Genomic DNA, 15,566 nt, shown 5'->3' on the forward strand with positions numbered 1-15,566 from the left:
ATCGCGTGTCAAACATGGTGTCAAACTGCCAAACGGCTGAAATCACGTGACTTTGGTGCTCCGAACAGCAGATTCGACACGCTGATTCATTTATGCTCTGAAGCTCACTATATAAGTCGTTATTTTGTTTTTTGTTTTTGGCGCACCAAAAATATTATCGTCGCTTTATAATATTAATATTGAACCACTGTATGCACATGAACTGATTTAAATATGTTTTTAGTACCTTTATGGATCTTGAGGGAGGAAATGTCATTGCTCCCTATGCAGGCCTCACGAAGCCATCGAATTTCAACAAAAATATCTTAATTTGTGTCCCGAAGATTAACCAAGGTCTTACGGGTGTAGAACGGCATGAGGGTGAGTAATAAATTACAGAATTTTCATTTTTGGGTGAACTAACCCTTTAAGTAATCCGCTTGCTATGTATCTGGTTGCCATGACAACTTCACGCTTGCTGCTCTCTGCGGTCATAATAAAATCGCTGTAATGTTATTATATATGGAGTTTCACGGAGTGTGAATATGTAGTAGATTGTAATGTGAATATGTAGAAAACAGTAAGCGACTATCTGCTTCCCCATCCCCCCACCTACACACACACACACACACACACACACACACACACACAAACAGATAGTATAATGTTTTCCCAAATATATCGGTTTTATTCTGTTTCTCATAAAACGACCTACAAGTTATTGAGCTGCTCGTCGGCTCTGAAGCGGATATGCAGAAGCCCCGCCCACAGAGCAAAACGGACCAATCCCGTAAGATCTCACCAACGCTCTGCGAGCATCATTTGGAACGTGACGTCACTGTAATACGCCGACATCATAAAAAAGCTGACTTTGTTCAATCTGCATCACTTTCAGTTATTGCTCATTCTGGTGTTACTTACTTCGCAGATCTTACATTATTATAGGTGGAATCTCACTTTGAGTTTGCACATCTTGAGTTTGCAAGGCTAAATCTGCATCACTTGCAGTTAGTTGCTCAGTATAGTGTTTCTCACTCTGCGCATCTTGCAGCGGTAGAGTACAGCGGTACGGTAGTTCATCCATTCAAGATGGTGCTACTTACTTTACTGGGACTAACTGCTTTATTTCTGAGAGAAAGGAGAGAAGTAAAGAATACCCACTCAGGTCAAGATGAAAGAGAGGACCAGAGTGATGTACTGCCCGAGAGCAGTACTGATGGTAAATGTTCTTGTTAGGATATGTAACTCTTTTTTAAGTCTGTAACTTAATGTGTCACTCACTATACAGCATACTTGCACAAGTATGAATTTAAACCTAAAATTTGACTACAGAATTCACACACAACTGTGGATCTTAATGTAGTGGCCTCAAGGCACATATAGTTATGTTGATGTTGTTACCCTCTTTAGGTCAGACTTCTCAGCAGATCAACAGCGACCCTGAAGTCCTCACTACTGGAGAGGAACTTACTGGTCACCCTGAAATCGATGATGATGTCATCTTCCAAGATTTCGTTGGTTCATCTGAACGGAGCGCTGAGGCCCTCCATCCAAGAGATGATGGCCTTGAGGTGAGGTTTCAAAATTTTTACTTTGAACATTTATATAGTAAATTATTTTTGCCTCATCTTATATTTGTATGTTCTCATATGTACTGTTCACATTTTAGAGCACTTGACCTGTCAGATTGTTTAAACTGTCAGACATGCTTTTAGAATTTAATTAATGAAACTTTACATGTCTATCTCCATCTAACCATCATAAGAAATGTCTTTCTTCTAGGAGGATTATTCTGAACCCCTTCCATTGGTGCTGCAACATCAACTCTCAGAGGATCAGCAGAGAGATGGAGCCTCAGACAATGAGACCAAATCAGACTCTGAGGTTCCTGAAGTTCCTGTTCCTGCCGATGACATACCAGGGGTTCTTAACAAAGTCCTCTCAGGCTTTTCCTCACAATGGACAAACTGGTGGGAGAAAGAATCATATGAGATCCTCACTCTAATACCAGAACTTCATTTCCTTCGCCTTATACCTAGTAGGGTTCTGCGTGTTTCTTCTGAGCCTGGTAAGGAAACGTTATCAGCTCCAGTACATGTTGGGCTGGATTCATGTGACCCAGCTGATAGCTAATTTTTTTAAAGTCTGTAACTTAATGTGTCACAATACAACATACAAGCACAAGCATAATTCATAAAACTAAAATTTTACTACAGAATTCACACACACACACAACTCAGTGGAACTTAATGTAGGGTCCTCAAGGCACAGTTATAGTTATGTTGATGTTATGTATAGTTATGTTGATGTCGTTACCCTCTTTAGGTCAGACTTCTCAGCAGATCACCAGCGACCCTGAAGTCCTCAGTCCTGAAGAGGAACTTACTGGTCACCCTGAAATCCATGGTGATTCATCTGAACAGAGTGGCGAGGCCCTCCATGCTCTCAACAGTGTCATGTGTGACTTTAATGTCAACTCATTTGACATTCCCCAAGTTCCAGACTCTGCCGTGTCTGACTGTAAAGTCGACATCCCAAAAGCTTTAGAAAATACAACAGAGGACACTGTGGCACCTATGTCAAGCCAGCTGAAAGATAATGAGACAACAATAATGGGTCAGTTTGCTACTATAACCCTAACATAACCCAACACACATGTTTGATACAAGATCTGTTTCTACTCATACACACAGGGTACTATGATTTACTAAAATAGTCTGTAGTTTGACAAATTCATTTCTAAAAGCACAAATATTTAATGCATGAATTAGACAAATCTTGTTAAATATCTTTTTTCTTTTTACAGACATTAATGCCTGCTGCAATGACATTGGCATTCAACAAAGTGATGATGGACTTGAGGTGAGGTTTCAAAATTTTTACTTTGAACATCTTTATAGGAAAGTATTTGTATAGTATATTTATAATATATTTATATAGTAAAATATTTTTCCCCTGTCTTACATTTGTATGTTCTTATATGTACTGTTCACAATTTAGAGCACTTGACCTGAGATTGTTTAAAACGTCAGACATGCTTTTAGAATTTAATTCATGAAACTTTACATGTCTATCTCCATCTAACCATCATAAGAAATGTCTTTCTTCTAGGAGGATTATTCTGAACCCCTTCCATTGGTGCTGCAACATCAGCTCTCAGAGGATCAGCAGAGAGATGGAGCCTCAGACAATGAGACCGAATCAGACTCTGAGGTTCCTGAAGTTCCTGTTCCTGCCGATGGCACACCAGGGGTTCTTAACAAAGTCCTCTCAGGCTTTTCCTCACAGTGGACGAACTGGTGGGAGAGATCCTCAGGGAAGATCCTCACTCTGACTGTGATCTCCTTCTTCTTCTTCTTCATTGCTATTTATCTGAGTCCGATGACGCTGATGATGAGTGGGCTGTGCGTTCAGATCAAGTTCTTCGAACAGATCATCACAACTGGTCACCGAGTGTATTACTCTTACCACATGCCGTGGTTCAGAACCCTAAGCTTGTACTTCCTGCTGTGTGTGAACAACTTCTTCTACGGTGAAACAATCGCAGATTATTTCTTCACTCTGGTGCAGATGGAGGAGTATATACACATGTTCAGCAAATACCAGCAATTAATTTCCTTCACCTCATACCTAATAGGGCTTTGCATGTTTGTTCTGAGCCTGGTAAGGAAACATTATCGGCTGCAGTTCTGCATGTTCGCCTGGACTCATGTGACCCTGCTGATTGTGGCGATGCACTCCCTCTCAATCATTCAAGACTTCTTTGACGGGACGATCTGGGTTATAATGCCCATCTCTATTTGTAATGACATAATGGCTTGGATATTTGGCTTTATTATCAGTTGGACATTTCTCATCTAGTCGTCTCTTAAGAAGACACAGCAAAGGTTCATCAGTACCGCCTTGTCCACTGTTGTATTTGGAAAACAACTGTGCTACAGTTAGTTCAGCAGCCACTCCAACAGTTTCACAGTGGACTGTGAGCTGTCTGAATCACTCCTCCAGCTTCGGGACTACGGCCAGCCGTCTGTACTGCAGACTATCACAGGCTGGATCACAGTGAAGCTGTACCCTTCTAGATCCACAGCATCACTCTGTCCAGCTTTGCCTCCATCATGGGACCATTTGGTGGCTTTTTTGCCAGTGGCTTCAAAAGATAGTTGGAGAAGAGGGTTATTATGTACCAGGCAACACTGTGGCAGGACTAGAATGAAGATTCAGAGAGAGAAATTCAAGTCAAACAGTTAACCCATAGACAAGATGATAATGGAATGCAAATATGCAAGAGAACAGCAAGACAGGCAGCAGAGCCGGTCGACCCCTAGGGGAAGAAGAGGCGGAGCACAAGTGCGCCCCCTGCCTGCTGGAATGAAGAGGGGCAGAAGACAATGCTGGGAGAAAACAATATTTTTAAATAAAAATTTAATAAAAATGAAACCACTTCAACTACCTGTAGTGTAATTTAATTGTAATTTAAAATACATGTTTATGGTTATAATTTAAGTACAGCTGGAAAATATTTTAAAATTTAATTTATTAATTAAATTAATTAATTTAATTTAAATTTAATTAATTTAATTAAAAAATATTTTTATATTTTCATATTAACAGGTTTCCAGAACATTTCCAGTATCAGCTCATTAGTAATTTATTACCAGTACACTACAAGAGACACTATTAATATATTAAAAAGCTGTTTATTAAAAACATTCAGAATGACAATAATGTCTTGTAAGTAAACAGTGGAAATGCACTTTTATTACAATATAGGTCATTAGATCAGATGTGTTTTAAAACACACACTTGTTGTGTTCATTACAAAAATAAATTCTTTGTGTACAATAAAAAGTGAACTCAAGTCAAGCCTGCAAATAATGGTTGAATCAGCATGTCACCATTTTCAAGTGGAAGGTCACTTTTGTTTGACTACGACTCAAACGAGCGATCGCACTTCAGACACTGCAGTATTTTGATGCTGCTTTATCTCAGTGTCTCTGATGAACTAGGTACAGCGAATAAACGAAACCATTAAAAGTCTTGACGAACCACTCTGCAGTCTTTTTCATAGAACCACAGCAATCAATTTCTAAATTAGTTGTGAGTACAAAAATACCCAGCCAATGATTAGTGTATAATAATGCATAACAATATTTGAATTCATTTATATTTAACATTAATATTTGTTCACTTGATTATCCTCTTGACATGTAGGGAAATCAAAAACAGTGATCATGAATAGGAGAGTCCAGCTGGTCCAGATTTCCCTCTGAGTGTGAATCATGCCAATGCGTCTTTTCCAAAAATGAGTGTGGCCAGGTTATGGGTTAAAAGAGAAACGTGTGATTTGTTGGGTCTTTCAAACAAGTCTTACAGGTTTGGAATGACATGAGGGTGAGTAATTAATGGCAGAAATTTAATTTCTGAGTTTTTATAAGGTATAATGTTCCTCAAACGTTCTTTCAACTTAATTTTGATGTAAAATTCAATATTCTAGGAACGTTGATTTGTAACATTCCAAGAACATAAATTGTCCAGTTTCCTTAATGTTAGTAGAATGTTATTTAAACGTTAGTATGATGTTCCTGAACCATTCTTTCAATCATTCAAACACCTGCTGTGAACAAGCACTGAAAGAAAGAGAAATAAAAACACAAACTACAACTTTCTTCATCCACAGCCTTAGATGAACTGAAGATAAAAGACATTAAATCTCTCAAGATCTGATTAAACAACTCCACAAACATAAATACCAGCTTCACCTTACGTAGTACTCATAAAAGATGGAGTGCAAGATAGCAAAGAGACAGACAAATGCTAATGCTTTGTGAAAGCTATAGCGATCTAGATTAAATGCTAGTGTCAGATTATAGTAATAGATAATGTCCGATATATGGTGATGATTAAGTTATATTTAGCAGTTTAAACGACAAAGAATGGTAGTAAGATAGAGATTCAAATCAAAGCTACAGAGTTACAACTGCAAACCACTCAGCAGTAAACCCTACATTTTTATTGTCTTGTTTTGTCTTATGTTAATAGTTGTAGATAAAACATCACTTACACTGTATATGATCTGGCCAGGCCTTACAGGACAGAATAATATATTTTTTTCAAGTCTGTCTTAAAACAGTACTCGCATACATTGACATAACTCTTATAGCATGGTAAACGCAGTCAGAGCACACCAGAAACCACATAAAACACCTTAGAAACTGCACAACAACATGCTAAAACATTCAGTCCACATTAGTAACAACATAAAAACAAAATAGATTAAGGCTGCAAGCAGCGATGAAAGGCGCCCTCGCACCCGGGGCCACGGCCACCCGGTGGCCTTAGGAAAACAGTGAATAGTGGGTGACATGCATGTAAGCGAATGAATACAGGAGAAATATAGAAAAGTCATTTTGATGTGCCACACGTCCGTATGTTTGGTACTTCATGGCATATACAAATGTGTTTCTGGGAGTGAATTACAGTGTAAAGCATGCCGTTTCCTGTTGCCAGCAGGTGGCGGTATGACTAACTGAATATTGGCATATATATGTCTTCAGGCCAGCACTGTAATAAAGCATGTGACGTTTGAAGCAGATCGGACATTGTATACCCGAGTTACAACAACTTCCTGTTTCATGGCGAAACATCAAACTTTGTCAGGCCGCCACGGACACGCCCTTCAGCAAAAACTCTAGATCTTCGCAGTTTAACGTCACAAAGGGCTTTAGATTAGATACACCAAATATGATGTAGATCTGATTAAAGCTCTGGGAGGAGTTTGTTAAAATACAACATCTGGAAATTTCAAAACCTAGAAATATTTTGCAGAGAAAATTCAAAATATCTCACTTCCTTTTGGGCTTTCAGATTTTGCACCAAGGGACTTTTTTTGTAGGTATTGGGCTGTTACACACGTCTACCAAATTTCATACTCGTATGTGAAACGTAGCACGAAGGACGCTTAATTGAAATATTTTAGTTGGCCCTATCAAGCCATTTTGCCACACCTAATTCTGAAACCAATATCAGGTTTATTATGAAGAAATATAAACGTTAAAGGTGCCCTAGAACTTTTTTTAAAAAGATGTAATATAAGTCTAAGGTGTCCCCTGAATGTGTCTGTGAAGTTTCAGCTCAAAATACCCCATAGATTTTTTTTAATTCATTTTTTTAACTGCCTATTTTGGGGCATCATTATAAATGAGCCGATTCAGGGCTACTGGCCCTTTAATTCTCGTGCTCCACGCCCACGGAGCTCGCGCTTGCCTTGAACAGCATAAACAAAGTTTACACAGCTAATATAACCCTCAAATGGATCTTTACAAAGTGTTCGTCATGCATGCGTCGGATTATGTGAGTATTGTATACTGTTATATTGTTTACATTTGATTCTGAATGAATTTGAGGCTGTGCTCCGTGGCTAACGGCTAATACTACTCTGTTGGAGAGATTTATAAAGAATGAAGTTGTGTTTATGCATTATACAGACTGCAAGTGTTTAATAATGAAAATAATGACGGCTCTCTTGTCTTCGTGAATACAGTAATAACCTATGGTAACTTTAACCACATTTAACAGTACATAAGCAACATGCTAACGAAACATTTAGAAAGACAATTTACAAATATCACAAAAAATATCATGTAATCATGGATCATGTCAGTTATTATTGCTCCATCTGCCATTTTTCGCTATTGTTCTTGCTTGCTTACCTAGTCTGATGATTTGGTTGTGCATATCCAGACGTTAATACTGGCTGCCCTTGTCTAATGCCTTTCATAATGTTGGGAACATGAGCTGGCATATGCAAATATTGGGGGCGTACACCCCGACTGTTACGTAACAGTCGGTGTTATGTTGAGATTCGCCTGTTCTTCGGAGGTCTTTTAAACAAATGAGATTTATATAAGAAGGAGGAAACAATGGAGTTTGAGACTCACTGTATGTTATTTCCATGTACTGAACTCTTGTTATTTAACTATGCCAAGATAAATTCAACTTTTCATTCGAGTGCACCTTTAAAAAAATGAAAAATTAGGAGAATCAATGAATTGTGAACAACTTACTAAATAATATGTAATAATGTAATCCATAAAAAAGTAACTGTAGTCTGATTATGAGTATTTTACTCTAGTTTACTCTAATTACAAGTACTTGATTTTTGGAATTTGATTACGTAATCCAGATTACATGTAATCCGTTAATACCCAGCTCTGCCAATCAGTATTATTTTACCTGTTCAGAAGTAACAAATAAACTATAAATATGCAAATATGAATGCTAAACTAGTGTTTACAAATCACCAGTGTGAAATTCCTAGAATTGACTTGTTAGAACAGCAAATGTTTGTTAGCAGTTGTGCAAGGTGAAGTCTGTGTAGACTTCAGTTAATTAATCATTAACTTTTCACAGAGGTCAACAGGGTTATTTGTCCCAAATAATGCATTCCCACATTAGTCTAAAGACTACATTTTGAAAGTTGTAAACAAGCATTATTGTTTTCCAATACCTTTAAATTGATCACTCAAAATAGTGTAATCCACAACAACAACAAAACATTCAAAGTCATTTGCTTTGACCGGAATTATTAATGTTAATATTAATCAAGTTAAATGAAATGTTACATAAAGTAAAAGTGGGTGAGTGACCTCTGAATCTATTGATCCACTGATTTCTCTTCTGTCCTGTTCTGTCTCTTTAGTCACATTCACTAGTCACCAGGATGAGGCTTTTTCTGCTGCTAGGACTGCTTTTTTTCACATATGCGGCTGAACAAGGTAAGAACACTTACTTTTTTATAACCCTATGATATACATTTTCTGTGTTATATTGGAAATTTGCTCTTTCTATCAGAGTCGTGTATTGAGCGCTGTGAAAATGGGTTTGACGCCACCAAGAGCTGCCAGTGTGACTCTATGTGCACGTACTACAAAAGCTGTTGCAAAGACTATGAGTCCCTATGTCGTATTAGGAGTAAGTTTACCAGTATGATTTCATAAACCATTTCATAACCATGTGAAATGCAATGACCAAAACAGATGCATGAGAAACTATTCTTGTTGCAGCCCGTGGAGACACCTTTCCTTCTTACCCTGAGGATGATTATGAGGAGGAAACAAATAGCACAGAAGTACCAATCAGATCCAGATCACAGCAAAAAATTTTGACCCCTTCTCCAACAACCTTTGCTGAAGTATTCAGCCTGTTAATACCAGCTTCTCAAGTCTTGGATTCAACGTTAAATGATGACCCAACACCAGTGATTGCCACTGCTGCCACTCCAACTACACATTACTCTCCATTACCCTCCACCATCAAGAACCCAACCACAACTGAACGCACAACCTCAGCTGCTGATCCCACACCAACAAAAGCCAAAGACCCTGATGCTGAGGTCTGCAGTGGCAGACCCTTTGACTCCTTCATGCAGCTCAAAAACGGCACTTTATATGCATTCAGAGGTAAGTGCCTCACAGCATAGATGAATGAAAACGTAAGCAGTATACAAAATTACTTACATTTTTTTTTACAGTTGCAACACGTAGTCAGTTTTAGTTTCATTTTCTGTGTTCTGTTCCTGTTTTACCTTCCTTAGTTCTTAGTTAGTTTCCTTGGTTATTAATTAGCTTTACATCTGTTCTGTTTTACTCAATCATCCTCTGTGTATTTAAGCCCCCAGTTTCCTGTTTCATTGTCTGGTATCATCGTAGCTTAACGTAGTTGTGTTTGTTTCTTCCCTACCGTGACAACAATAATATAAAAATGTACATACAATTATATTTATTACAGGTAGATTAAAAAATAAAAAATAAAAAAAATAAAAATAAATAAATATATATATATATATATATATATATATATATATATATATATATATATATATATATATATATATATATATGGAAAAATAAAAATAGGTAAAAGGAAAATAAAAGACAAAAGTTAAAACAATAAGATAATGAAACAAAAAATAAAACATTCTGCAGAATTACTGAAATTATACTCTTATGATGGTTCAATATTTGTTCATCTTATTATATTTATTTATTCCCTTTTCCATACTTTTTTTTCTAATTGAACATTTGATATGTCACCAGGAGAATATTTTTTTGAGCTTGATGAGAGATCAGTATTACCGGGGTACCCAAAGCTCATTGAAGACATCTGGGGAATAAAAGGTCCGATAGATGCTGCCTTCACTCGCATAAACTGCCAAGGAAAGACATACATTTTCAAAGTATGAATGATCTCACATTTAAATCTGCTAATTGGACCATTTACAATTTCAAGTACTTATTTACAATAAAGTAAATTGTCACAATTTATTCAAATTTATTTAATCAAAGTTATTTAATGTTTCACTGCTAGATTGCAAAATACAGTATTTTATTATACTATTCCCAGGGTAAAAAATACTGGAGGTTTGATGATGGAGTACTAGATGAAGACTTCCCACGGGACATATCAGTGGGATTTGAGAAGATACCAGACCATCTTGATGCTGCCTTTGCCATTCCTGCTCACAGCCATCATGGCAAAGAGAGAGTTTATTTTTTTAAAGGTCAGGCCTTCACATTGAATTTAGCTTTAGATTTTACTTTCATATTCATTAATCTTTACTAAACAAAGAATATGTTTCTTCTATCTAGGAGACCAGTATTACCATTATGAGTTCAAGCACCAGCCATCCCATGAGGAGTGCATTCAGATGTCACTGAGATCTCCCTCGGCACTCTTCAGCAGATACACTAATATTTACTATGACCGATGGGTTGAGCACTTCAACCAGCTCTTTGGTGGAGGTAATACATTTTTAGAGCAAGATATCAATATTATGCACCTGGGAAAGCTTACAAAACACAAATTTAAATTGCTTTTTTCCAGCCCAAAGTCATCATGGTGGCCATCACTTCATTAATAAAGACTGGATTGGCATCAAATCTCCTGTGGATGCTGTGCTAGCTGGCAGACTCTACATCACTCCGAGATGGCCCAACAGAAGGCGTCAGGACAGAAATCGGCAGGATTGGGACCAGCAGTGGGGCCAACGCTATGGGCAGCAGTGGGGTCAGCAGTGGGGTCAGCAGTGGGGTCAGCAGTGGGACTCCAGGCGCAGGCAGAATAGGTCCCCATACTGGGAGACTATGGCTGAAAGGGGCATCAGAATTGGACAGGAGTTTGCTCAGAGGTTTGGGCAGGACAGGTGGCGAGATCAGGACAGACACCGAGATCAGGACAGACGCAGAGACTATTATCATAGACAAAATGACTATGATTATGACTACAGATACAAACCTTCGGAAGACATTGTCTATGACATGCTGAGCAGGAGTCAGCCCTTACAGAGTGTCTACTTCTTCAAAGGAGGTACTGAAATTGAAATGAGAATATTATATTAGCCCACAGTATATATATTATATTATATTATATTATATTATATTATATTATATTGTCAAACTTTTTCTTTACAGATATGTACTACAGAGTGAATCTCCGAACAAAACGGGTTGAGTATGCAAACCCTCCATATCCAAGACCTATTGGAAAATACTGGCTTGGCTGCAAAGACACGCCAGGAGCAGAAAAGAGATGAGTCCAACTGCAAATGACTGCCATTTAATAGTATTTATCACACAAAAATAAGCTGCATTTGTATGGTCAAAATTAAAGGTGATCAGTATTATGGCCTTATAGAATCTCTCCACAGATTTCCACACAAATGGAATGATATCATTCAAAATGTTCTACAAGTCGCCCTCCTTATTGACTAATCTAATCTGTATTTCTGATTGTTTTGGTGATTGATTAAGCTCAATGGACACCATGCAGTTTTTAGTCTAAAACAACATTTCAAATAAACAGATATATGAATATAATCATAATTATACTCAGATTTGCGGTGAGAATAATAGCAGTTGCATGAGAGGAATATACAGATGCTTACAAAAGGCTAAAGTTGCCATGCGCTTCACAGCTTTTAGTGAGGAACAGTTGTGCAATCCTTTTTTGATCTAAAAATATTAAGTCATTATTTGTATGTAATGTATACATCATCTTATTAGGCTGTGACTTTGAAAGTCCTCTCGAAAAATATGAATAGATATCTCTTTAAAAAAGGTTTAAGCTTCTTTAAAATGGTGTTTTTTGTCATTTTTGCTGCCAACAACCAATGTCATTTAAATTTCCAGTAAGTGTTTTGGCACATTTCATCAGTTTATTGTGGTTTCTTGCTCTATCCAAAGACTGAGGCTACTGTCAATATCAAGCAATTTAATTTATCTACATGACCCCATATTACTAGTAATCACTGTCATGCTGCCAAGAACAACTGCGCTATAGTGATGCATGTAATGACTACCTCTTATGTATTTCGCATAGAGAAAAAGATGCCAAAAACCAAGACATGCAAATACACCAGGATGTATTATTTTTAGGAGTTTAATTATATTATATATATATATTATATTTTTTCTATATTGTAATGGAAGTTATTTCATGCATAATTGCAAAATGTTTGGGGTCTGTACGATTTTTTAAAGTCCCCCCTGCCCTGTGGTGAAAATCAAGTTTTTAATGTTGTTTATATGTCTATGTGGTGTTTTTAATATTCTTTAAGACAAACCATGTACAAATTCATAAGTCAACACCATTGCTGAGTATTTTCTATTTAAAACTGCAGTGAAAAAAATTAAACTCAAACCCACGGTTTGAAATCGCTGGTGTTTCTGATGTCACAAACTGCCTTGCAGAGGTGGGTAGAGTATCCAAAAACTGTACTCAAGTAAAAGTACAAGTACTTATAGAAATATTTACTCAAAGTAAAAGTGAAAGTAATAATCCTAATAGTTACTTGAGTAAGAGTAAAAAAGTATCCAATAAAAATCTTACTCAAGTAGCTTGTTACTAGTTACTTTTATTATATATATATACACACACACACACACACACACACACACAATAGCATGTTATTATTTAATGTTTATTATTTAAATAGATATTTAATTTATTTTCATAATTAGATATCTTTGCAACAAACAAACATAGAAGAGACAAGCATTATTTCTAGCATCTGTAACCCGAATGTATCGTTACTATATTAATAACGTACACAGCTAACGTTACATTTTAAAGAAGAGAGAAAACTCTTTACATGTGCTCGCGCTCATATCTGAACTTGACACAAACAATGATCAAATACACATTGACGGATCTTCTTCGGTCTGTTCTCCAAAATGTAATCAAATGTATATTTCAGCAGGCGCGTGTAAACTGCTTAACTGTGTCAACGCAAAGCGTTCATTTTCAAGACGAACAGGTCGCTGGCGCCGCCATTGCGCAATAGTATATGTATAAATTAATGTATAAATTAAGATATATGCCCATAAAAACGGTAAAGAAATACTACATACTTTTGTTATAGTGACGTAATAATCTGTTTGGTTGTAAAATGTCGGCTATTGGCTCGGCTGTATCATGAAGTAAAATCAAATGAAATCAATAGGCCTAACGTTACCTGTGGAATTGTTCACAGACAGCATACGCAGCTCAACTAATAAAGATCTTCATCGCTGGCAAACAACTGTATGCATTTGCAGATTTGCTTTTAATTGACTGTAGGTCCACTGCCACTTCTTCCGCTCCGAGTGAGAAACCGCTTCAAACGATTCAGCGCGTGCAGGAACTGAACAAATCATTCAAACTGATTCGCGAATCAATTTAGACAGCTTTACCAACTTGTTTGATCAAGTCTTTGAACAGAATCGACTCAAAAGAGTGATTCATTTGTGAATGGGGCATCGTTCATGAAAAAAGAGACAGCGCGCATGGAATAAACTACGCATTTCTTAACATGTACAGTATTGAATTAAAATAAAGTAACGAGATGAACGTTGCCCATTGTAGCGAAGTAAAAGTACAGATTTTTCATTACAAATTTACTCAAGTTAAAGTAAAAGTACCCACATTTAAATCTACTCTAAAAAGTACAAATTTTCCAAAAAACTACTCAAGTAAATGTAACGAAGTAAATGTACTTCGTTACTACCCACCTCTGCTGCCTTGTAACCAATCATGTCAACGTGCCGGCAGGCTTTAGCAAATCATTAACCATGACTGCTCTGAAGCAGGAGAGTCTCGTGAGAATGTATCCCGACAGGCCCGGTACTAGGCTTGCTGGACTGGGGGGGCAATCACAAATTTTGGTAGGGCAGCATTTTCTAGGCTAATATTCATAGCTAACTTTTTGTTTTTTTGATTCATCAAGAATCGTCTTGTGGCTAACAAATTATAGGCTATAGCCTAATTTGTACTGGCTATGTAGGCCATGTGAATTATTTATGGACATAATAAGGGGCGGAGCCAAACATTGTAAACATTCGGGGCTTAACCGAAATCTATATTTGTCCAATGACATTTTAATTTACTGACACGAAAGGAGCGTTTTTTGTAGTATTCTTGGTTAAAGTTCATAAAATGTACATTATATACCATCATCTAGGGGGGTCCGGGGGCATGCCCCCCCGGTAAGAAATTTTTGTGTATTTTAAGGTTGAATGCATCAGTCTGGTGCACTTTGGAAGCTCAAAACTGAGAGCTTCAACCCATGTACAGAGTGCAAATGGAACAAAGAAACAGCATTGACTTGTACCTGGTCATGAAAGAGGGCTCAAACATCTTTTTAGTTGTGATATAGAGTCTCAGTCTACATTGTATTTTCGGATGCACACTTCTCTAAAACACGCAGCACAGAAACCTCAAACCTGAAAGATTCAGGGCTTTTGGAAAAACATTTGGGGTTCCAGCCCCCTTAGCCCACCCCTAGCGCCGCCCCTGGATATAATGTTCAAATTATTCATTGTTAACGAAATTACTGAGGAAATGTTCGCTGACAGCTATCTCAGCATGCAGAAAATATGTTTGGCTGATGCAGATGTGATCCTCATTGTGATATTTTTTTTAGGCTACTTGCTTGAAGATTAGGTGTACACTTGTTTTCGACGTGTTTTCTGATTAATGTTCGTTACTTCCCAGTTCACATGTTTTTGGATTTTAAGTCCATTTTTGTGAGATTAAATATCATTATAAGCATAATATTCACTTTTTTTTTCTGTGATTAAAGTGGCCGATCCTTATTCAATAGATAAGACGTTTTTAATGTTTATGTAGGCTTATTCATTTTTATTGTTGGCTGCACATTTTTGGGGGGGCAATGCCCCCCCTAGACCCCCCCTAGACCCGGCCCTGTATCCCGATATATTTTTCTGTTGATATAAAAAAAAAACAGGTAGATTTGGAAATATAGCGGGTGTATGATGTATTTAACAATGTTATGATGAACTATATGCCTTTCTCCACTGACGTTAAGGTGTTCAAAGCGTTTCTAAGGATACTGATTGTTAGAAGACAGCTGTCTCACTCGCGAACGGGAACATGGTTTGTGTAACATTAGCAACACATTATTAGCTGTTTGATAATGTAATCAAGCAAAAGGCAAATCATATTTACCGTTATGTGCCTGGCGTAAAAAGCGATACCATTGTGTAGCTTTACCTCAGTAAGTTCACCAAGTGGATCTCGAGCGAGTGCGAGCG

The 15,566-nt window shown here is 37.3% G+C and overlaps 2 protein-coding genes across 2 annotated transcripts; both read left to right on the forward strand.

The window, feature by feature from the left end:
* The first annotated feature begins 1,062 nt into the window (after positions 1–1,062).
* Positions 1,063–4,416, forward strand: LOC125249713. The gene is made up of 6 exons (XM_048162055.1): positions 1,063–1,198; positions 1,390–1,550; positions 1,762–2,047; positions 2,305–2,595; positions 2,786–2,841; positions 3,091–4,416. Exons 1-6 carry the CDS (start codon positions 1,069–1,071, stop codon positions 3,838–3,840), a joined length of 1,674 nt encoding a protein of 557 aa, XP_048018012.1. The 5' UTR covers positions 1,063–1,068; the 3' UTR covers positions 3,841–4,416.
* A 4,178-nt stretch (positions 4,417–8,594) lies between these two features.
* Positions 8,595–12,450, forward strand: vtna (vitronectin a). The gene is made up of 8 exons (XM_048161755.1): positions 8,595–8,753; positions 8,830–8,949; positions 9,042–9,437; positions 10,074–10,213; positions 10,381–10,537; positions 10,626–10,778; positions 10,861–11,343; positions 11,448–12,450. Exons 1-8 carry the CDS (start codon positions 8,699–8,701, stop codon positions 11,567–11,569), a joined length of 1,626 nt encoding a protein of 541 aa, XP_048017712.1. The 5' UTR covers positions 8,595–8,698; the 3' UTR covers positions 11,570–12,450.
* The last annotated feature ends 3,116 nt before the right edge of the window (positions 12,451–15,566 follow it).

Source organism: Megalobrama amblycephala, linkage group LG16 (assembly GCF_018812025.1).
Source record: "Megalobrama amblycephala isolate DHTTF-2021 linkage group LG16, ASM1881202v1, whole genome shotgun sequence".
In the NCBI taxonomy this organism is placed as follows: domain Eukaryota; kingdom Metazoa; phylum Chordata; class Actinopteri; order Cypriniformes; family Xenocyprididae; genus Megalobrama; species Megalobrama amblycephala.

Coding starts and splice junctions, on each gene's coding strand:
- LOC125249713 (XM_048162055.1), top strand. CDS start 1,069: ATGGTGCTACTTACTTTACTGGGACTAACTGCTTTATTTCTGAGAGAA. Junction 1,551..1,761: donor CAAGAGATGATGGCCTTGAG/GTGAGGTTTCAA, acceptor TCTTTCTTCTAG/GAGGATTATTCTGAACCCCT. Junction 2,048..2,304: donor GCGTGTTTCTTCTGAGCCTG/GTAAGGAAACGT, acceptor TACCCTCTTTAG/GTCAGACTTCTCAGCAGATC.
- vtna (XM_048161755.1), top strand. CDS start 8,699: ATGAGGCTTTTTCTGCTGCTAGGACTGCTTTTTTTCACATATGCGGCT. Junction 8,754..8,829: donor CACATATGCGGCTGAACAAG/GTAAGAACACTT, acceptor TCTTTCTATCAG/AGTCGTGTATTGAGCGCTGT. Junction 10,538..10,625: donor GAGAGTTTATTTTTTTAAAG/GTCAGGCCTTCA, acceptor TCTTCTATCTAG/GAGACCAGTATTACCATTAT.